General features: G+C 40.0%; 1 protein-coding gene and 1 non-coding gene across 11 annotated transcripts in view; one reads left to right on the forward strand and one right to left on the reverse strand.

Moving 5' to 3' along the window:
• Positions 1–22871, forward strand: part of CEP112 (centrosomal protein 112) — a 413298-nt gene that overhangs the window by 144694 nt on the left and 245733 nt on the right. For all 10 annotated transcript variants that reach the window (XM_049637678.1, XM_049637676.1, XM_049637673.1 and 7 more), the window contains one exon: positions 19989–20124. In XM_049637678.1, the coding sequence (XP_049493635.1) occupies positions 19989–20124 (136 nt within the window). The remainder of the gene's footprint in view (positions 1–19988; positions 20125–22871) is intronic.
• LOC125927701 (U6 spliceosomal RNA) lies at positions 6354–6454 on the reverse strand. The gene has a single exon (XR_007459394.1). It is a non-coding gene; the product is annotated as a U6 spliceosomal RNA (small nuclear RNA).

Genomic DNA, 22871 nt, shown 5'->3' on the forward strand with positions numbered 1-22871 from the left:
TTTTTTTTTTTTTTTTTTTTTTTTTTTAACTGGGTTGGTTGTTTTCTTATTATTGAGTCTTGAAAATTCTTTGTATATATTGGATACAAGTCTTTTAACAGACGATTTGCAAATGCTTTCTCCCAGTATGTGGCTTTCCTTTTTATTCTTTTCAAGGTTTCTTTAAAAGAACTGGTGTTTTAAACTTTGATGAAGTCCATTGCATTTATTTGTTCTTTTATGGATTGTGCTTTTGAGGTCACATCTAAGAAATCTTTTCCTGGTCCCTGATCACAGTTCCAGGTTTTACATTTGGGATTTTGATCCATTTTTTAAGTTAATTTTGTATGTGCTGGGAAGTATGGATTAAAATTCTTTTTTCTCTTTCTTTCATAATACTGCGTCATTGTCCTTCTAATATGTGTAGAATCTGTAGTGATGAAACCTCTCTCGCTTGTAATGTTAATTTGTAGTGTCTCTTTTTCCCTGTCAGTCTGGCCAGAGGTTTATTAATTTTATTGATCATCTTGGACTTAGGTAATGTAGTCATTACTAAATGTAGTATTAGGTTATCCAATAATGAGCTATTCTTGCCTTCATGGCATAGATCCAGCTTAATTGTTGGTGATTTAAAGATGTCACTGACTGTCTTCTTGCTTGTGCTGCTTCTACCATGAATCTGCTGCTCTCCTTATTTTTGTTTCTCTGGAACATTCTTTTTTCTGGCTGTTTTCAAGATTCTTTTTTTTTTTTTTTCTTTGTCACTGATTTTGGGAGAAATCGATTATGATGTGCCTTCATGTAGTTTTCTTTATCTCATGTTTGGAGTTCTTTGAGTTCTTGGATGTGTAGATTTATAATTTTAATTAAATTTGGAAAGCTTTTGGCCATGATTTCTTCAAATATTTTTCTGTCCCTACCCCTCTCTTCCTTTAAAAACTCCAAACACACACGCGTTAGGTTGCTGATAGTTGTCACTGATGCTTTGCTTCTTTTTTATTACTCCATTTTTCTTCTTGTGCTTTGGTTTGGTTGGTTTCCGTTGCTCAGTCTTCAAGTTCACGGACCTTTTCTTTAGCAATGCCTGTAAATCCCATCTGTTTTATTCTTCATCTCACACACTGTAGTTTTTCTACAAAACTCCCAAAATTCTGTCTCTAGTATTTTCAGTATGACAACATAATTCTCAGCCTCATCCCAGGCCCCTTTCTCTCCGTTGTTTGTATTGGTATCTTGACCCCTGTTCTCTTCCATGATTTAACCACAGTCATTGCCTTTCACACCTTCTCGCTTTGTTACCCTTTATGCTGGGAGTGCCCTTTCCTGCATTTTTTTCTATCTAGTCCTCCACATCCTTCAGTCAGCTTCTTCTTTTTGATAGGAAAAAAAAAGATGTATGTACATTTGATGTGTACATTGAAGTGTAATTGACATACAGTTCAGTTAACTTTGACATCACTTTCTTTCATCCTAATTCCTAGGTAAGGTTTTTCACCCATTATATATAAACCCTTAGTACTCTACATTTCTGTTTTGGTCATTGAATTGAATCCTCATTGTTCTTATTTGTATTAATTCGATGTCTTTTTTTCTTTGCTCTACTTGAAGCTCCCTTAGCACAGAAGCTGAGGTGGTTAATTCAGTGATGTCTGCTCAACATCTAGCAAGGTGTCTTGCAAATAATGGTACTTAACATATTAACAATAAATGAATTAATGAATACCACATGGTAGCAGATTAGCAGTGACTGAACTTATTAAGCACATTTAAGAATATCACTGGAGCCTTTGAAAAAATTTAGTATGAGGCAAGAGGGAATGGTCAGTGGAACATGGATGATATATGTTTATAAATAAAGACATATCTGAAAACTAACATAAATCCAGCTTATGTACTTTCATGGACTTATCAATAGCCTTTTATGATCAGTAAAAATGGTTGCATACTTTATTATAGCTGAAATAAAACTTTATCTTTAGAAATCTCTTACCAGATTCATCTTCCCCTCGAAATAAATAAGAATCTTCTGATGGAGATTTTCTCTTTTCAGGGAAAGTATGATGGTAAGGAGGAAAATAAAAGATATTTTATAAATATCAAATACAATATGTCTTTTACAGATCCATCCACATTTTAATACATATAGTTAACAAAATATATATGTTACTCCTCTTAAACATTCTGAGTGATGGGGGCACCTGGGTGGCTCAGTAGGTTAAGCATCCAAATTTGGCTCAGGTCATGATCTTGTGGTTCACGAGTTCGAGCCCCGCATCGGGCCCTGTGTTGACAGCTCAGAGCCTGGAGCCTGCTTCAGATTCTGTGTCTCCCTCTCTCTCCACCTCTCCCCTGCTCACACCCTCTCTCTCTCTCAAAAATAAAAATTAAAAAAAAAACAACCATTAAAAAAAACATTGAGTGATGATCTTACCAAATGATGTGCCTTTTATGAAGCTTTTCTATTTTACCCTAGGCACAGATAATTATTCCTCTGGTCCTTGTTTGCTCAGAGTATTATGTTCATATTATTGTGTAGCTTTTGTGGCACTGGAAGTAGTGTAGAGTTTGTCTTCTTTCCTATATTGCCTGCAGGGACAATGTGTTGGTTATTTTTGTATTTCTAGCACCAAGCATAGATCCTGTCATAAAATAGGAGTCAAGTAAATGCTTGATAAATATTTTAACTTCAAATGTTCTAAAAGTGATTTGGCATGAAAATATTAATGTTATGTGAGGGTAAATTATAGTGGAGACCTACTTGTCTTCAGGCTTAAAGAAATAGCATGATGTCGTAAAACGACTTTGGACCTTGAAGTCAGGTGGGCTGGTTTAATTTCTCCTTCTGCCATTGACTATGTAAACTTGGACAAATCACTTAACCCTTCTAAACCTCCTTGTTTTCATTTGTGAAAAAAACTAAATGAGAACTTTTTTATCATGATAAAAATGGAATGAAATAATACATGAACTGCTCTAAACTAACGAGCCTAATAAACACTCAGCAAATTTTCACTCTTTTTCATCCTTTGTGAAGACATTAAAAATTAGGTTGCACTATAAATGCTATAGCTTGTAGCAGGCTTCATCCACCAGAAGTACTGAGCAGTGGCCATCGTGATTTTAAAATTATTTTGTATAATTTAGAAATCATTTCTGATAAGCAGAAAACCTTCTCTCAATGATAAATACGATATTTATGTTTGGTAAATAATGAGAAAATTTGCCTACTTAAAATTTGATCTACTTGTGCATAGTGATGAATGTAAGTGAGAATATTTTCTTGCTACTTTGAAATATTGAACTGCCCAGGGACAAGGCATGGATGATGTTTTGAAGGAAATAAATATTTCAGCTTCACGTTTCAGCCTTTCTTCTGTATTCCTTTGATCTGGCTTTGGTTTACTTATTATTCTGCTTGAATGACTTCACATTGCCTTCTTCCTCTCCCTAGTTACAAGAAGTGGTCCTGTACTTATTTCAATATATTTAGGCTTTGTCATTTTATAGGATGAATGTGCCTTTCCTTATCATTTACTGATATACTCCTGCCTGTAAAGTAAGCTGGGTTGGTGTGTGTGTGTGTGTATGTGTAACTTTGCTTGTATGATGTATAATTTATATATGGAACTTTTAATCAGTAGTTTCTTAAATATAAGAAACATAAAAACAAACATTAGATTTGAGATTTTTTGAAGCTTAAAAGAGTTTAAAGATTTTAAAGGAATTTTTCTTCATTATACACTGTAGCTGTTTTATCTTTAAGGATAACTTTCTCAGGGTTTTCTGTATTTTACCATAAATATTCCAGTTGCTTTTCTATTAGCAACTGGAGTTGCTGCAGTAGAGTTCTTTTAATTTATTTATAGGCCTATATTATAGGAAGAAGTTAGTTTAGCACATAATTATTATATAAAACTTTAAACTGCTTAAACATTTCATTACATTTACCTATATTGCTTAATTTTATACTTTATAGACAAATCTTCTGATCTCCTGAGATTTTTTTTTTTTTTTTTTTTTTTTTTTAGTGTTTATTTTTGAGAGGGAGAGAGAGAGAGAGAGACAGCATGAGTGAGGGAGGGGCAGAAACAGAAGGAGACCGAGATTCCGAAGCAGGGTCCAGGCTCTGAGCTGTCAGCACAGAGCCTGATGGGGGGCTTGAACCCATGAGCAGCGAGATCATGACCTGAACCAAAGTTGGACGCTTAGCTGACTGAGCCACCAGGCACCCCTCTTTTTTTTTTTTAAAGTTTATTTATTTGAGAGAGAGAGAGAGAGAGAGAGAGAGAGCGCAAATAGGGGAGGGACAGAGAAAGGGAGAGAGTGAGCATCCAAGAGAGCTGACTGAGCCACCCAGGCGCCCCGAGATTGGTTTTCTTATACAGACTCTCTCTGACTCTTTCCATTTGTCATATTCCTATAGACTTAGAATTTGTCACACAATATATATAATATTACACTACTATATGATTCTTTTTCTTGCATTTTTCCCCCTTAATCAGATTGTGGTTTCTCCAAGAGAGGATCCATCTTTTTTTTTAAATTTTTTTTTAACCTTTATTTATTTTTGAGACAGAGAGAGACAGAGCATAAGCGTGGGAGGGTCAGAGAGGGGAGGCACAGAATCTGAAACAGGCTCCAGGCTCTGAGCTGTCAGCACAGAGCCCGATGCGGGGCTCGAACTCACGGCTGAAGTCGGCCGCTTAACTGACTGAGCCACCCAGGTGCCCTGAGAGAGGATCCATTTTTATACTTCTAGGTTTTTTGCAGTATGTGACCTAGTAGATCTCAGAATTTGCTGCCAGGACTCTTGCCTCAGTTCTTAGAACATGACTAAGTTACTGAAAATACAGGCTAGGAGGTTGATGCCAGGATCAATTCTTTAGAATCATGACTCACATCCTGTTGATGTCAAGGAATTTGTAGACCTCATAGCCGAAATGCATGTTTTTAAGAGATTTTTGGATAGTTGAAGAGATTCCTCATTCTTATTCGTAACATGCTTCAAAACCAATCATGGTTCTTCAGGACTGGAGCCTGGCCCTGGGGTCACAGACTTCTGGGGAAGCATTGACCGTAAAAGAGTCTTGTTAGAAGAGAGTTTCATAGCACTTCTTTATACTGTTACCAAACCCCTTTGGAGCATTTCTACTTGTACCAAGAGAAGCATCCCTAGCTGGTTTAGCACTGGAGTATCCTGGTTGCACGGAGCCTCGTGGTGTGTTTGCCTGTGGTCATCTCAATGCCATCCTATTTGAGGCAGGATTATGCTGAGAACTGCTGACTTTCTTCGTTCTACCTTTACCGTTGCTGCACATAAGCCCACTTACCCCTAAGGGGCTTCTAAGAAGGTTGTTCTGATTCACCAGAGTAGGATGGAGATTCCGGCAGTAGAGATCGGTCTTACCCTCCCATCTCTTCCATTAACTGGCGTGGAACGAAATCTCCCTGAAGCCTCTCCTTCTGTTTCTCAAGACCCTATGTTCAAATATCTGTTATAATATTTAGTATTTATCTTTATTTTTTCCCTTTACTTAATGGAGTCTTCTTAAAATGACAGGGTTCATGGGGCGCTTGGGTGCTCAGTCGGTTAAGTGTCCGACTTCGGCTCAGGTCATGATCTCACAGTTCATGGTTCGAGCCCCGCATTGGGCTCTGTGCTGACAGCTCAGCCTGGAGCCTGCTTCGGATTCTGTGTCTCCCTCTCTCTCTGCCTGTCCCCCGCTCACGCTCTGTCTCGCGCTCTCTCTCTCAAAAATAAACATTAAAAAAATTTTTTTTTAAAAGACAGGGTTCTTATATAGCTTTGTTCCTTAGTATAAGTTAATGGTAAACACGTAGGTCTTAGGCAATTTTTGAAGAATGAGTTAAGAAAAGTTCGGATGAACTTGTTGTACACTCAAAATATGATGTTCTTTTAGGAGGAAAAAGAATGGAAAAAATCTTCTCAGGTTTGCTATGGCCATTTTAGACATAATTTTGTTTTCCTTGGAAATACTCTTTGTAGGGGCACATGGGTGGCTCAGTTGGTTAAGCCTCCAACTGTTGATTTCAGCTCAGGTCATGATCTCATGGTTGTGAGATCGAGCCCTGTGTTGGGTTCCACGTTGGGTGTGGAGCCTGCTTGGGATTCTCTCTCTCTCTCTCTCTCTCTCTCTGTCTGTCTCTCTCTCTCTGTCTGTCTCTCTCTTTGTCTCTCTCTTTCTGTGCCCCTCCCCTGCTCACACATACATGCATACGCGTTCTGTCTGTCCCTCTCAAAATAAATAAATAAACTCAAAAAATATTCTTTTTATCTTCCACTATATTATGAAAGATGTATTTATGTTTGTTTTTCAGGCTTCAGTGGTTATATGATTATCTCTGTGACTTGGGAAAGCACTTTGTGTATTTTATGTGTCATCCTTGTGCTGGGGCCACGCTAACCTTCTCTGTATCGTTCCCACTTCGGTATACGTGTTGCTGAAGCGAGCGCTGTCCCCGTGTAGTTGAATTGGATTCGCACCACGCACACCCACACTGTGTTTCAAACCCGCGATGTATGTCTTTGCTGTGAGCAGTGCAGAAATGCTCGGCAGCGACGTTTCCTTATGGGGCCTTAAAACTTTTCCATGAGAAGTCACCTTAGCTGTGCATTGGCATTCTCCTTCAGTATTTCAAAATCGCTAGGGTGCCCTGGGGTTTTCCACAGCCGCTCATTCCTCATTAGCCATCGCATGCTCCTTTTCTTTGCCTGTTTGTGGTCTTATGAACTTGCCTTCAAGAAACTAACACTTTCTTTGGTCACTTCTTTCTTTGCAAGTCTTAGCAGTCATTTGTTGAGCTCCAGAAATTTTAATTCAGAACCGTGCTGATTCTTTGCACTTGACCGCACTCAGAATTTGCATATTTGGGGGGATGCATCTTGGTGAAGGAGAATATCTGGAACTAATTGAATAGTCTTTGGGCAGTTTTACCCTGGGTCCTATCTCATCTAGATTTGCCACTATTAGGTGTAAATATGCCCTTTGGGAAGAAATAATTTGGCTTTTTTTGGTGATTTTTAATTTTTTTATTATTTTCTTTAATGCTTATTTTTGAGAGAGAGAGCGAGCATGAGCGAGGGAGGGGTAGAGAGAGAGGGAGACACAGAATCTGAAGCAGGCTCCAGGCTGTCAGCACAGAGCCCAATGCGGGGCTCAAACTCATGAACCATGAGATCATGACCTGAGCCCAAGTTGGACACTTAACTGACTGAGCCACCCGGGCATCCCTTTTGATCATTTTTTAAACCTGGTGACATTACCTAGAAGGAGTCAAGTAAGAACAAAAATGAAAACTTTAAATGCTTAAAGACTGAAACAAAATTTAGCCTATGGATTTTTTCTTTGCCTGATTTAACTTTTAAAATTTGTTGTATTCCCAACTTATTTGTTTACCCATATAGCATTAAGGCAATTATAAATATTACATATTAAGTTCCTCAGACAGCCCTTGATACGTTCTAAATTTTGAATATATACTAGTTTTGTTTGTTGTTATTGTTTTCTATCGCTGCTATACCACAAACATGGCGTCTTAAAACAATTCAAATTTATTATTTTATGGTTTGGGAGATCGGAAGTCCAAAAGGAGACTTAGGGCCTAAGATCCAGGTGTCATCAGGTCTGGTTTTGCAGGGAGGTTTCAGGGAAGACTCTGTTCTTGGTTTTTCTATCTTCTGGAGGCTGTCTTCATTCTTTGGTTTGTGACGCTGAGTCATATTGTCTTTTCTCCATTGCTTCCTCTCTCATATTGTCTTGTTTGTCCTTTGACCTTCTTGCTTCCCTCTTACAAAGACCTTGTGATTACATTTGAGGCCTAACTAGGTAATCTGGGATGATCGCCCCATCTCAGATATTTAACTTAGTCACATCTCAAAGTCTCTTTTGCTATATAAGGTAGCATATCTACGGTTCCAGGGATTAAAATATGAATATCTTTGAGGAACCATTATTCAGCCTACCACCTCAGTACCGTTTCAGACTTAATCAGTTGATCTACTCTGTTGGATACTAGAGTTGGTATCACTGATAGGAGAAATGACTTTCAACTCCCTCTAAAAACATATCCCCCGTAATTTTCCATCCATACCTCATAGAGCTAATTGATGAAAGGTAGGAACAAGGAGTCTAATTTTCCCAGCCATCATAAGATGTGGATGCATCATAGTCAAAGCATAATGGTGTGATGTTACCTCTTAAATGGGCTCATTTATTGAGATATAAATAAATCACCAGCTTTATTGAGATATAATTGACATATAATATGGTGAAGCTGATAAGGTGTACAACGTAATGATTCGTTATATGTATTTACTGCAATCCAGTTCCCACAATAAAGTTAGTTAACACAGGTAGCACCTCACATAATTAAAATTTTTTTTGAGATGACAATTTCTTGCTATTTACTCTCTCAGCAATTTTCAAACATACATATAGTACAATATGGCTAACTATACTGTATATTACATCCCCAGAATTACAGTATGTAATATACATACTATATATTAATTACTGTATATTATTTATCTTATAACTGGAAGTTTGTACTCTTTGAACACCTTCACCCATTTTCTCTACTCCCCCCCCACCACTCCACTGGCAGCCACCAATCTGCTCTCTGTTTCTGAGTTTGGGTGTTTTAGATTTCATAAACAAGTGCGATTATACAGTATGTGTCTTTTTCTGTCTGACTTATTTCACTTAGCACAGACAGTGCCTTCAGGGTCCATCCATGTTTTTGCAACTGGCAGCATTTCTTTCTTTTTTATGGCTGAATAATATTCCACTGTGTGTGTGTGTGTGTGTGTGTGTGTGTGTGTGTGTGTGTATTCCCTTTTTCCCACATCCTCACCAATTCTTGTTATCTCTGTTAGATGATAGCCATTCTAACAGGTTTGAAGTAATATCTCATTGTGGTTTTAATTTGCGTCTCCCTGATGATTAATGATGTTGAGCACCTTTGAGTATCTATTGACCATTTGAATATCTTCTTTTGGAAAATTGTCTATTTTGCTTCTCTGCCCATTTTTTATTGGATTACTTGCTTTTTTTCTGTTGAGTTATATATTTTGGATATTAACCCTTATCTTATCAGATATGTGATTTGCCATGTTTTCTCCCATTGTGTAGATTGCCTTCATTTTCTTGACCATTGATTTTGCTGTGCGGTAGCTTTTCCGTTTGATTTAGTCTAACTTGTTTCTTTTTGCTTTTGTTGCTTATGTTTTTGGTGTCATATTCATGAAGTCATTGCTAAATCCAATGTCAAGATTATATCCTGTTTCCTTCTAGGAGTTTTATAGGTTCAGGCCTAACATTTAAGTCTTTAATCCATTTTGAGTTACTTTTTGTGAGTGGGGTGAGATAGAGGCCCAATTTCATTCTTTTGCATGTGAATATCCAGTTTTCCCAATACCCTATATTGAAGAGACTATCATTTCCCCATTGAGTAGTCTTGGCTTTCTTGTCAAATACTAGTTGGCTGTACATGCATGGATTTGTTTCTGGGCTTTTAATTCTGTTCTACTGGTCTGTTTTTTGTTTGTTGGTTGGTTTTGGGGTTTGTTTTGTTTTTGTTTTTTTGGTTTTTTAAATGGCAGTATCATACTGCTTTGATTACTATAGTATGATTTCTGGGAAGCATCCTGCAGTACTGGAGGACCTGGGTGTCCATCATGAACTCCCCGTTTTCCACTGGAGAAACTAGGGTGGCCCTGTTGGTGTAGTGTCGTGCTGGCCTGAGGTGGGTAGGTGACAATGCAGAGTGTAGACACTCCTCTTACCTTTCTAATGTAATCCTTCCCAGTCTCTGTGGTCCAGTGTGGGTGCTTCATTCACACCCTTGGTGTGATATCATTCTCACAATGATATCTTGTCTTTGGATAGTTGCTAGTTGGTCTTTTGGTGAGGGGCACTGAAGGTGGGGATGATTTATGTCACTGTCTTGATGATGTCACTTTAAGTGGGCTCTTGGATATAGTGTATTTGAAGTGAAGCCTTCTGTGTGCCAGAGCTGAACAGAAGTTTGATGTAGAGCTAAGCATCAGAGCCCCCAAACAGAAAGTAGACTGTACCTTATCAACCCACGTGTAGTGGGCTGATCGGTGATCTCCCCCAAAAGGTATGTCCGTATCCTAATCCTCAGAACTTGTGAATGTTCTTATTTGAAAAGAGGATCTCTGCTGATGTACCTGAGTTAAATATCTTGAGGTGAGATTATCCAGGTGGGTCCTAAAAACAGTCATGAGTATCTTTATAAATAAAGAGAAACAGTGGAGAAGGGACACCGAGGAGAAGGTGATGTGAAGATAGATCAGAGAGAGACACCGTCACAAGCCAAGGAATGCCAGCAGTCTCCAGAAGCTGCAAGTGCTAAGGAATGGATTCTCCCCTAGAGCCTCCAGAGGGAGTATAGCTCCGCTGACTCCTTGCCTTTAGACTTTTGGCCTCCAGAACTGAGAGAGAATGAATTCCTGTTGTTTTAAACTACTCAGTGTTTAATAATTTGTTACAGCAGCTGCACGAAACTAATACACCAAGCTACTTTCATATGTAGCTCCATGGACTTCATTACTGAATTACCTCTATCTGCCCTACATCACGTCCTTAATGCTGAGAGTCTCACCAGTCGCCCTTTCATTCTGTGCAGCAAGAACTTTTTAGCTACCACGAGTCTCTCATTCACGTATGAACTATTCTTCCAGTTGATATTTTGGATAGCATTCAGTTTGCCTTCTGTAGTTTGTCTTTTTAAGACATAACGACTTCTCTTCCTTTCATATCTGAATTTACTCTTCCTCTGCTGCCTTTCAAAGGTCATTTGATGAACCAAAGAAACAAATTGTGGTGTCTTTCATTCCAACTCGGTAATCACAAAATATTCCTTCCTCGACACTGAAAAATCTATACATGTTAAGTACAATTAGCCTGCAGAGTATACTGTCTTAATTAACTGTAATTATCAGTTTGGCCCCTTAATAGTTTTACTTTCTCTTTAACATTTTCCATTAGAAACCTATATCTAGTTGGGAAGATATGTGCCCAAACTCTTAAACTGCAAGGAGCTATTAATATAAGCATATCACCACCACCATCATCATCATCGTCATCAATTTAGGGTTATCTGGGTCTTCTCTCTCCAGGTCAAAAACACCTATAAGACACACACTGTAAGAACAAGCAAATTCCTGGTGGTGGAGTCATTATAGTCATTTATAAGCAATGCATGGCATTGGATTCTCAAAGAAGTTGGATGGTAATTGCTTTTTCGGGTCATTCTCCGTTACCAATGACCAAAACCTTGTCTGAAAATCAGACACCCAGAAAGCAAATGAAACCTAAGGCTTCTTTCACTCCATGAAATTTGATAAAGAACAAGTGGCTCTCAACCAGGCATGGTTTTGCCCCTCCAGGGCCTACCTGGCACGTCTGTAGACATTTTTGGGTCGTCAGAATTGGGGGGCGGGGGACATTGTCACTGGGACCCAGTGAGTAGAGGCCAGGGATGCTGCTCAATGTATCCCAAGGCATAGGACAGGTCCTTACAACAAAGAATTATCTGACCATGTGTGTCAGTAGTGCTGAGGTTGAGGAATTTTTTATGTTCCATGGTTTGCTCTGGTTCTATCTAGATGATATAATGTAGGCTTATGAAACAAATATTGAATTATTCTATGCATATGGCATGCTCAAGGTATCTAACATAAATATGAAGAAGACAGCTGTGTCCCCACATCGTCCATTCCCCGAGCCTCAGTGAGATTTCATTATCCTAGAAAAGACAAATGTATAAATTAACAACTGTAATGGTGTATATAAAATGCTACAGTGGCAGTATATAAAAAGTGCTGACAAGGACAAAAGAAATAGCAATTCTGTCCAAAAACTTGGCATTTGAACCCCTACGGAATAAGTGGTAACCTACCAGTCAAAACAACAAAGAAGGGAGGTTCCACTTTATATTATGGCAAGTGAGCTCCTATCAGACCAATTCTCCCACAAATATAAGCTGTGAACAAAGTATAAAATACAACTACCGGATGGCCTTGGAGAACAGATCAATATGAAGAGGTAGTAGAAAGGAGGACATACTTGGAAGAAAGAAAGGGAATTTCACGTCTTTATAGCATTCATTTTCCCACATTTGGTGCCACGTGGGACGGCTAGAATTTGGGTCGATAACTGTGGTCTGTAAAAGAAATTTTTTTTAAACGTTTATTCATTTTTTGATAGAGAGGGACAGAGCACGAGCGGGGGAGGGGCAGAGAGGGAGACCCAGAATCCAAAGCAGGCTCCAGGCTCTGAGCTGTTGGCACAGAGCCCAACACAGGGCTCGAACCCACGGGCTGTGAGATCATGACCTGAGCCGAAGTCGGACGCCCAACCGACTGAGCCACCCAGGCGCCCCGATAACTGTGGTCTTAGTGCTTAGAGAACCAGGTGAAAGATCAGGGCAGCCAGTGACAAACTCAGATGGAGGGACACCCAGGAAATAAAGTGAGCGAGCAGGGAAGGGCCCCAAATTCTTTGTGTGATCTTGGTCCACCCATATTTCTGGCTGATGTCTGAAACATGCATGGCTGGAGAAGATTCTAAACAGCTTAGGTAAAACTGAAAGAGCCGAACTTTTATATATGAACTTTTGTCTTCTGCAGAGGAGACAGAATTTATAGTTTGTATCCAACCAAGTGAACTGCCTGCTAAAAACTGGCAATTAAAATTAACCATTAATACCATTCAGAGGAAAGTAGCAGAATCCACACTCTCTACAGTGTCTCATTCGTAAAGACACAAGCCCAAAATACTCGACGTCTGAAGAAACAGGTAACATGACCTGTTTATTCTCAAGAGAAAATGATCAATGGAGACGACCTCAGGATGAATTAGACGCCCGGGTTATCAGATAAAAAATTTAAAGTAGCTATTATAGTTGTGCTCAGGGCAATAAGAAAAATTGGTAGCAATGAGTGAGAAAGTAGGAAATCTTGGGAGTGAAAAACAGTGAAAAATACAACATTTGAAATTTAAAATGTGGGCTGAATATAACAACAGAATGGAGAACAAGAAGATTCGGTGAATGTGCAAATTAATAGAAGTTAGCCAATCTGAGGCCAGAGAGAAAAACATAACCCCCCCCCCCAAAAAAAAAAAAAATGAGCTGCAGGGACTTGGAAGACAAGGACAATGTATAAAGTATATTTGAGTCACAAAAGTGGAGGGAAGAGCGCAAAGAGGCAAAAATGTTTTACTACGTCATAGCCAAAATTTTCCAGGTTCATGAAAGACATAATTATATTGATTCAAGAAGCTACACAAAGGCCACGCAGGGTGAATGCAAAACAGAACAAAACAAAAGCACCAATACTTGCTACAATCTGTCTTGTGATTTATAAGCCAAACTAGACGTTGTGTAAAGGTATCTCATTGTGATTTTGAAGTGCATTTTTTGGATGACCGATTCTAGTGAGTGTCGTTTCATGTGCTTATGGCCAATTGTACATCCTCTTTGGAGAAACATCTATTCCGATTCATTCCCTATTTTTAGGTTCTTTGTTTTTTAATAAAAATATTTTCTAATAAAGAACCTAATGATAAAGGTGCTTTATTTTTTGATGTTATTAAAAAGTGTGTTCTTTATTTTTTAATTATGGATCTGTAAGAGTTCTTTATGTATTCTTAATACAGGTCTCTTTTCAGATATATGATTTGCAAGTATTTTATCCTATTCTGTGGATTTTCCTTTCACGTCTGATGACATTCCTTGCAGCACAAGAGTTTTTTAAATTTGCTGAATCTGTTTATATTTTATTTTCTTGTTTATGCCTTTGGTTACTTCTAAGAAAGCTTTGCTTAGCTCAAAGTCACAGAAATTTACTCCTGTTTTCTTCTAAGACTTTCCTATTTTTTAGCTCTTGTATTGAGGTCTGTGGTTTATCTTGAGTTAATTTTTGTGTATTGTGTAAAGAAGGAATCTTAACTTTATTCTTTTGCATATGAATATCCTGTTGTCCCAGTGTCATTTGTTGTAAAGACTGCCATTTCTCCAATGACTTGTCTTGGCACCCTTGCTGAAAGTCTACTGATCATCGATGTTAAGGGTTTATTTCTGGGATCTTAATCCTGTTCCATTGATTTATATGTGTATCCTTATGCCAGTAGCACACGATTTTGATTAACCCAGCTTGTAATAAGTTTTGCGAATTCTCCAGCGTTCTTCTTTTTCAAGATTGTTTTGCCTTCTGGGTACCTTGCATCCCATATGAATTTTAGGGTCCGCTTGTCAATTTCTGCCAAATGTCACCTGGGGTTTTGACAGGGATTGTGTTGCATCCGTAGATCAATGGAGGAGTCTTGTCATCTTTCTAATATGGAGAGAATACTAATTTCCATTTTACTGTACATTTCTTTCTGATTCTTGAAGTAACAAATGTGTAGATATTCACAGTATTTACCTTTTTTTTTTTTCTTTGTTTACAAGAATTTAGCAGAGGCCACTAGTCTTAGCAGCTGTGTGAAAAAGAGGCCAAAGAATTTCCTTCATTTATCATGCTTGGTGAAAGGTATTATTTTTAGTGCCTTTTAAGTCGGAGTTGTATCTTCGTGTCTTTGACTGACTCACTGCATTCCCTTTAAGCACCAGTCAGCAGCCATGAACGTGGAGGCTATAGCTGCTTGAAAGTCTTGTTTTTCAGCCCAGCTGGAAAGGGAATGGAGACTCTTCTAGCTGTTTTTCAGACTTGTTTGAAGTTTTTTTTTGTTTTGTTTTGTTTTTTTCTTGGAGTTTCCAGTGGAGATGCCACGCTGGCAGCAAATGAAGTATCCTGTAATGTGAAGCCTTATAAATATATGTTGGATCACTGCCATCATTATCAAAAGTGCTGGTGAAGAAATGTGCAAAGGGAAGATTTTCAAATTAAGGTTGGCCTGCACATATAAATGTTAGCTTGTAAAGCTCAAGAAATACCAAATTGTAGTCTATTAGTCTCCTACATTTTATTGCCTTTTTGGAATAATCATGTACTTCAGAACATCCTTTCATCTGAGCTGGCTTGTGGTTGTATAAGAATGCAGCTTCTTTTTTCTTCATGCTTTATATTCTCCGATGAGGAAAATTTACTGCATTTTATAAATAAATCAGAACTAAAAAGCAAATTTTTCTTCCCACCTTTTTATCTTCAAGGAGGCCCTGCTTTAAGGCATTTGAGTGATGCATTTATACTCGGCCCCACAACTAGTTGCACTGGAAAAAATAATCTTCAAAGTCATTTTTTTTTTTTTTTTTTTTTTTTTTTTGCTTCTTACAGGACACAATTTGGAACCATTGGTAAAAGGGAAAACTGTTCTCAGTGAGGAGCAGACGTTTCTCTTTTCCAAATGTGGATCCTTCGTTAAAATGAATATCATCTCTTTACGTAAATCAAGACAGATATTTTATTTGTATTAAGAGAGAAGCTTCCTAGATATTAGTGGAGCTCAATGTATTTGTCATGATTTACACTGAGTGAGGTCTTCTTTGATATTTAGCTTACTATTAACAGGTGTGGTGGGACCAGAAGCTAGATGGAAGATTTCTTCACTTCCCCATACCTGTTATTTAATATATGACAATGTTTTCTATTTGTAGATCAGGATAGAAATTATAAGGTAAGATGTGCCTTACTGCACAAGGCTTTATTCTGACAGTATTCAAAATTTTTTTTAACATTTATTTAGTTTTATTTGTTTATTTATTTATTTATTTATTTTTACATTTATTTATTTTTGAGAGACAGAGAGAGACAGCGTAAGCAGGGGAGGGGCAGAGAGAGAGAGAGAGGGAGACACAGAATCCGAAGCAGGCTCCAGGCTCTGAGCCGTCCGCACAGAGCCTGACGCGGGGCTTGAACTCACGAATCGTGAGATCATGACCTCGGCTGAAGTCGGAGGCTTAACCAACTGAGCCACCCAGGCGCCCCAACAGTATTTTAAATATGGGCTGTGATATATACCTGATTATAGGTAAAGTTTATGACTTTGATTTATGTGGCTGTAAGCTAGTTACAAAGTAAATGGCTAAACTTGGTAGGTAAGAATGAAATGATAGGGAAAATATTTGCCCTATTAAATTGAAAGTGTTTACATTAACTAAATGGCTCCTGTGGATATTTGGGCAAAAAGTGTAAAACAGCTGACTTTCAACATTCAGCCACTGGTCGTATGTTTTATAACAGGTGTTAGCAAAACTTTTCTTTTGGCTAAGTAATGGTACATAATTTTTAGATTATATGAGCAACGAGTTTGTAAAGTTTTCAAATAGTGTCCAATGTACTTTCTTTCGTGTTTATGGAGCAGGTAACTGACTGTTACGTGACCAAGCAAAGTGAACCTTTGAAAAATTGTAATCCTGATAGGAAGTAGCCTTTTCAAGTTCTTTTCGGAGGCTTAAAAACGAAAGAGTAACATAGGATACACTAATCACTGTGGTCCCTGGATAGTGCGGAAGTAGCTCTTGTGCCGTCTAACCCCAAACACCTACAAGGGGACAGTATTCATCGACCACGGTGGCCTTTGCCTCTGAGCCTGGTCTCAGAATCCTTTTAACAGAGCCTCCTGGGCAGCCCCCTTCAGTCATCTGGGTCTGTCGCACCAGAGAAAATGTCCACTGAACATCTGTGACAAAATGTTTATGGCAAATATCCATCGCATTTGCCAACCTAGGGCTAGGACATGGTACCCGATATACTTTGTATGACTTTGGGTTGTTCTCATATGTTGCGTTAGTGTTCAGATATTTGAATTTTTAAACAAAATAGTCAATGTTTGTATCAGGGAAACCCTAGTCAAGTCTTCCTCCTTCTTGGGCAGGGTGCTATAAGAAGGATGAAAACACACCAGACCAAACTAAAATTCTCTCCTGCCGTCAGAGTGCTCAGTCTTCTGTGCGGTGATGTCTCCTGAATCAGTCTTCAGTATTAATATCCGGTTATTAATCACTGTTGTCTAGGGGCTAATATTAACATTCAGTGGCAAAGAAACAAAACATTTAGGCCTTCGAAGTTGGCAACCGGTTAACATTACAGTCGTTTCATTTTAACAACGTGTAAGAAAAATGGAGGACAGCAAGATACTCCGGTTCCTGTTGAATAGGCACCTCAAGCAAACCGCTGAAAGGAAAGCTTTTTAAAAAGTTCCAGAAACCTGTGCCACGTCGCCGTAAAACGCAGTGACCAGGAGCTACATCTGGCACGCAGCACCGCCTCCAATGGCTTTGCTCGCATGCAGGGCCTCACACACCTTGGGGCCGAGTGTTAAACCCGGAGGGCATTAAAATAGTGGCTCCACCTGTGAAACAGACGTGTGGAAAGGGGTTTCGGTGGAAAAGCTGCCTTGTTTAGCACGGGGGGGGGGGGGGGGGGTGTGGATTTGGTCTTCTTCAGGTAGAAGGCTGTGTGGTGGGTATGAAGAGGTAGACGCACGTCGTATATAATGAAAAATTCGGGGAAGGTGGATGTGGAATATCTTCTTCCAGCTTGTATGCAGAGACTATCCAAACTGGGGTGGGGGGAGGGGGACTCGAAACTAAATACGCATTGCCACATTTTTTTGTTTTACAAAGGGACAGGAGGATCCTGCTGAAGCGGAAACTGGGGGACGCTTCTCAGTATTTTTGCGTTAAAGCTCTGAGAAAGTTTTCAGTATTTGTGGAGGAAGTTTGGCATTTTGATATTTTATACCACATGTGTCACGTGTGTGCTCTTATTGGAAAGCCTGAAAGTTGCTGTGTCTTAGAGGGGTTTTCAAGCCCAGATCTGAGTAAGTCAAAACAGTCAAATTACTGTTTGTCCACGTCTTAAAAGACAGTAGCATCATTGTTTGGATTCCGCGCTCCTCCCCGCCCCGTCATGATGCTTTCCTAAAATTTGATTTGTGGGGGTTAAGCATCCGACTCTTGATTTGGGCTCAGGTCACGATCTCACAAGTTGTGGGATCAAGTCCCGTGTCGGGATTTGCACTGACAGTGGGGAGCCCACGTGGGATTTTTCTCTCTCCCTCTCTCTCTGTCCTGCGCCCTGCTCGTGCTCTCTCTCGCTCTCTCAAAATAAATAAATAAACAAAAAACAATTGGATTTGTCTGAATTAAATCACTCCACCCCCCCCCCCCCCCCACAGCATTCTTTGGCGTTGCTGTTAAGGAGATGATGTTTATACGTGTGTAAACTTTCGCATTTAGGGAAGATGAACCAAGTTGATCTTATTTGTGATGTCTCAGTCTGCTCAGGCCGCTGTAACAGAGTATCGCCGACTGGATAGTTTATAAGCAACAGAAGTTTATTTCTCCCAGTTCTGGAGGTTGGGAAATTCAAGACCAAGGCACCAGGATGGTGGTGTTCTGATGGGGGCCCTTTTCTTGGTTCGTGGCTGGCGTCCTCTCCCTGCGTCCTCACCTGGTGAAGGGGTCATGGGATCTCTCTGGAACCTCGTTTAGAAGAGCATTCATTTCCCTTTAAGGGGACACATCCAGACCCTAAAGTATGGCACCTGGAAAATCAGAAAAGCAGAATAGTAGCCTGCAGCATGAGCTCAGGGTCAGATGGCTGGGACCGGGCCTGGCTCGATCCGTTACTACATGTGGTATCTCAGAACTACTCCCTAAGCCTCAGTTTCCTGTTCTCTAAAACTAAGGGTATAATAATACTTTGATACACGTTTGCTTTGAGAATAAAGGAGAGAAGAGATGTAAAAATATTTTGCACCGGGCCCAGCACGAGTCAGAACTCCGTATTAGCCATCATGAACTTTCATGCATTTATAACCGAAAGCCTTTATTTTTTTTCCCTGTGTGACTCTGCAGAGATTTCTCTTGTGTTTTGAGCCCCTGTGACCATAGAACTTGAGTTCAAGACGTAAAGAGGTGAGATGGTGATCAGTAGGCACGTGTCCTGCAGGGCGGTGGCACAATCTCAGGCCACCAAGTGGCTGCGTTGCACCCGTCACCCCACAGGTGAACTGCTACGCATGCATATTAGAGATATCTGTAATGGTATGTGGCTTTTTTTAAATTGAGATATAACTCACATACTATAAAATTCATCCTTGTAAAGTGCAAATCTCAGCAGAGTTCAGTATATTCCTAAGGAGGTGCAACCATCGCCACTATCTAATTCCGGGACGTTTTCATCACCAGAAAAGACACCCTATATCCATTAGCAGTCACTCTTCGTTCCCCCTGCCCACTCCCTTCCCCCCCCCCCCCCCCCCCCAGCTGCTGGCCACCTCTAATCTACTTCCTGTCTGTAAGCACTTAGCTATTCTGGTTATTTCATATAAATGGAATCGTACAATATGTCGCCTCTTGTCCCCGGCTTCCCGTGTTCAAGGTTCCTCCATGTAGCATGTGTCAGAACCTCAGTGTGTTTGTTTGTTTGTTTTTTTTAATTTTTTTAATGTTTATTTATTTCTGAGAGAAAGAGAGAGAAACAGAGTGTGAGTGGGGGAAGGGGTGGAGAGAGAGGGAGACACAGAATCCAAAGCAGACTCTGGGCTCTGAGCTATGAGCACCCAGCCCGACGCGGGGCTCGAACCCATGCACCGTGAGATCATGACCTGTGCCGAAGTCGGACACTTAACCGACTGAGCCACCCAGGTGCCCCAGAACTTCAGTGTTTTTTAAGGCTGAATGATATTCCATTGTATACCTTGAACATCTTGTTCTTGTTTATCCGTCCATCAGTTGATGGAGATAAGTGGTTTTAAACAGGTTTTGTTTTTAAGGAGATCTTTGGAAGCAGTTTGAGAGAAATCTTTGAGAGTAGTCATCAGAACACTCTGTCTCTTTTTCTGGAGACAAAGTATTTTATTGTCAACTTTTGAAAGGGAAGTTTTATAGAATTTGGATCAAAAACTTGCAATCTGAATGTTATTTTAGAGAGGGTGAAATACTGCCCTTTCACTCAAGCCTTGTTCTTTTATTTTACATTTCAACTCTGAAGCTTTTCTGGACTTTTCTAGGGAGAAAGAGGAGCAGCTGACTCGTGTGACTGAAGTTCAGAGGTCGCAGGCCCAGCAGGCGGACGCTGCCCTGGAAGAGTTTAAGCGGCAGGTCGAACTGAACTCAGAGAAAGTCTACGCCGAAATGAAAGAGCAGGTGAGGAGGCTGCTGTGGCATCTTTTTTGAAAGTCACTGTCTCAGTGGGAAGGTACATTCTGATCTTTATATGACAGAGACATATTTACTTCTAACCAAAGTTTTATCAAAATTAGCCATACTCTTGGGTCACAGGTTCAGAATGAAAAAGGGACAGTAGCCCTGGCAGAGGAGGACACCCACCTCCCCCCGGAGCCTGGAAAGAAGAGGTGGTCCCTCGCAGCCAAGAAGGAGGGCCCTGGCGGGGAGGGCTTGGCCGGCAGGCCCCGCCGGCTCCCTGCAGAGCGTGTGACGCGAGGAAGCCACAGCATGTAGCTCTGGCGTGCCTCTCCGTGCTCCCCGGGCCACCGGGTGGCCGCTGACCAGCAAACCTTGGTGGCAGTGTGTGGAAGGAGGAGGGTGGACCCCACCTGGAGCTCTGCAGACAAGGAGATGGGCCCAGCTTCCTCGAACTTCAGGAGTCCTTGATTCTCCTTCAAGCAAAACCACAACAGTCATTTAAAGGCGTAGCTATAGGGGCACCTGGGTGGCTCAGTTGGTCAAGCCTCTGACTCTCAGTCTCGGCTCAGGTCACAATCTCACGGTTCGCGAGTTCAAGCCCTGCATGGAGCTCTGTGCGGATAGTACAGAGCCTGCTTCTCTCTCTCCCTCTCTCCCTGCCCCTCCCCCGCTCACTCTCTTTCTCTCAAATTAAGTACATGAAGTTAAAGTCGTCGCTACAAATGTGGCAATGGCAAGTGTGTCTCGTGGATCCGCCTACAGGTAAAACCCCGTGACCCACCAGTGGTGCAGGGACTCAGGTTCACCGTGTCTGTGCTCGTCCGTGTTCCGTAAGTGGTGTTGTATTTGTCAGTTATAGCAAGTTGTTTGCAACTGACATTTCAGGACAGAGGCCGTCTCCAGTGCGTGCACAGGTGAAGTGGAACGCTTTTTAGTTTTGAGAGAAAATAAAAAATTTGAAAAGGAAACAGGGAGCAAACCCCTAGGTGCCCCTCATGAAGAATCAACCATTGTTAACACGGTGTTTATTTAAACTGCAACGCTACAGATGAAGTTTCATTTGCTTTGTTATTCATATCTAGTCACATTACTCCCTCCTTTCCACTTCTGAGAAAACCACTGTCAATAATTTAGTGTGTATTATTTCAGTCTCTTTTATATTTTTATGTGCATATATAATGTTCATGTATCTTACATGTATATGTTACGTCTGTACATATTACATGCATCTAAAAATTTTTGTGCATCTACTTTTTAAAAGTTAGGTAAATACTACAGATTTCATGTATGCCTTATTTGCTCTTTTATATTTTATTGTTTGTGTTTTTTTGTTTTTTTTTTTAACTGGCTGCTTGGAGTTTATTTTCCACTTGGTGCAAGGCTGCTCTTTTATATTTAATTTTACGTATCCCTGCCCTGTCCATGTTGATTTAGTGCCGTCCTTTTAACACTGAATGTATTTTATCCTATGAATATAGCACATTTCATTTATCAGCTCCTCTATCCAAGGGTATTTGGTTTATTTTCTTCAGGTTTTCTTCATTCTAAAAAATGTTGCAGTCGTGTTTGTGATCTCCTTTTCAGTGGGAGTTAACTTCCTCAGGAGCCCCAAGCACATATGGGGTGGTGGAAACATCCCTATGGAAGGATCTCTATGAGCCCTGTACTGTTGACTAGTTTGGAACTGTGCTTTCTTGTTGTTATTTTCTTGATTCGGATTTCCACCCCTATTGAGTTGTGTGAATCTGGGTTTTGAGAATGGGGCTCTGAGATCCCATTCTTCCATTTTTCCACTCACTGCCTAGGGCAGAAGCTGGATTTCTGCAGAGTAATTGTGCCAGAAGGTGGAGACCAGACCCTGCTGCTTGGATGTCCATCTTCCAGCTCCCTGCTAGGAACAGGGCCCAGTCCCTAGAATGTGTATTTGGTCCAAGTATGCAATGGAGCTACAGAGGAAATTCTCTGATCAGCTTGACACTTAAGGAATACAGAAAATATTGAAGGAGGGGGCCCTTGGCAAGAAGGTTTAAGTATAGAGTCGAGAAGGCTAAAAATGAGGCATTTGAAATTGCTGAGACTGACAGTGCAAGTTCTGAGGAAGGCTGTCATGAGACCATGACAGGTACCTTTGGCTCACTCTTCCACTTGGAGCTGATGATGTAATATTAGCAGGTCACGGTACTCATGGGTAAGAAGGAGAAAAAACAAGCAAACAGCATGGAACTTGTGAAAGCATTCTGTAGAACAGGAAAAAGACATTTGTATTCAGCAGTTACAGAATAAAAGCATACTTCTGAAAATGATCTATGGTGGAATTCTGAAAAAAAAAATCAGAAAAGTAGTATCTTTGTATAAGAAGACATGATCTCTAAGAAAGAGGCCACACATATTAAGTAAAATTAATGCAATGAAACCTGGATACATTCTGGAAAAAAAATGCACCTCAAAAATAAAAATGAAAATCCCTCAAGTTTCTAGACAGGATGAAACTGGCAAAGAAATTAGAAAAATAATGGATAATGTTTCAGAGTTTTGAAGGAGGAAGGTTGTGACCCAGTTTTATACATAACCAAAGAGTTTTTCACTTGCAAAATCAACAGAAAAACATATTCTTAGTAAGAGCTCATAAAATGTATACTGCTTGTTTCTTTTCTGGAAAAAATTATGTGAACAGATCAACCAATCCAGAGATGAAGCCAAAGACATTGCACACATGGGGAAACCATCATATTTAAGGATGAGTAGGG

Source organism: Panthera uncia, chromosome E1 (genome assembly GCF_023721935.1).
Source record: "Panthera uncia isolate 11264 chromosome E1, Puncia_PCG_1.0, whole genome shotgun sequence".
NCBI classification, from domain to species: Eukaryota; Metazoa; Chordata; class Mammalia; order Carnivora; family Felidae; genus Panthera; species Panthera uncia.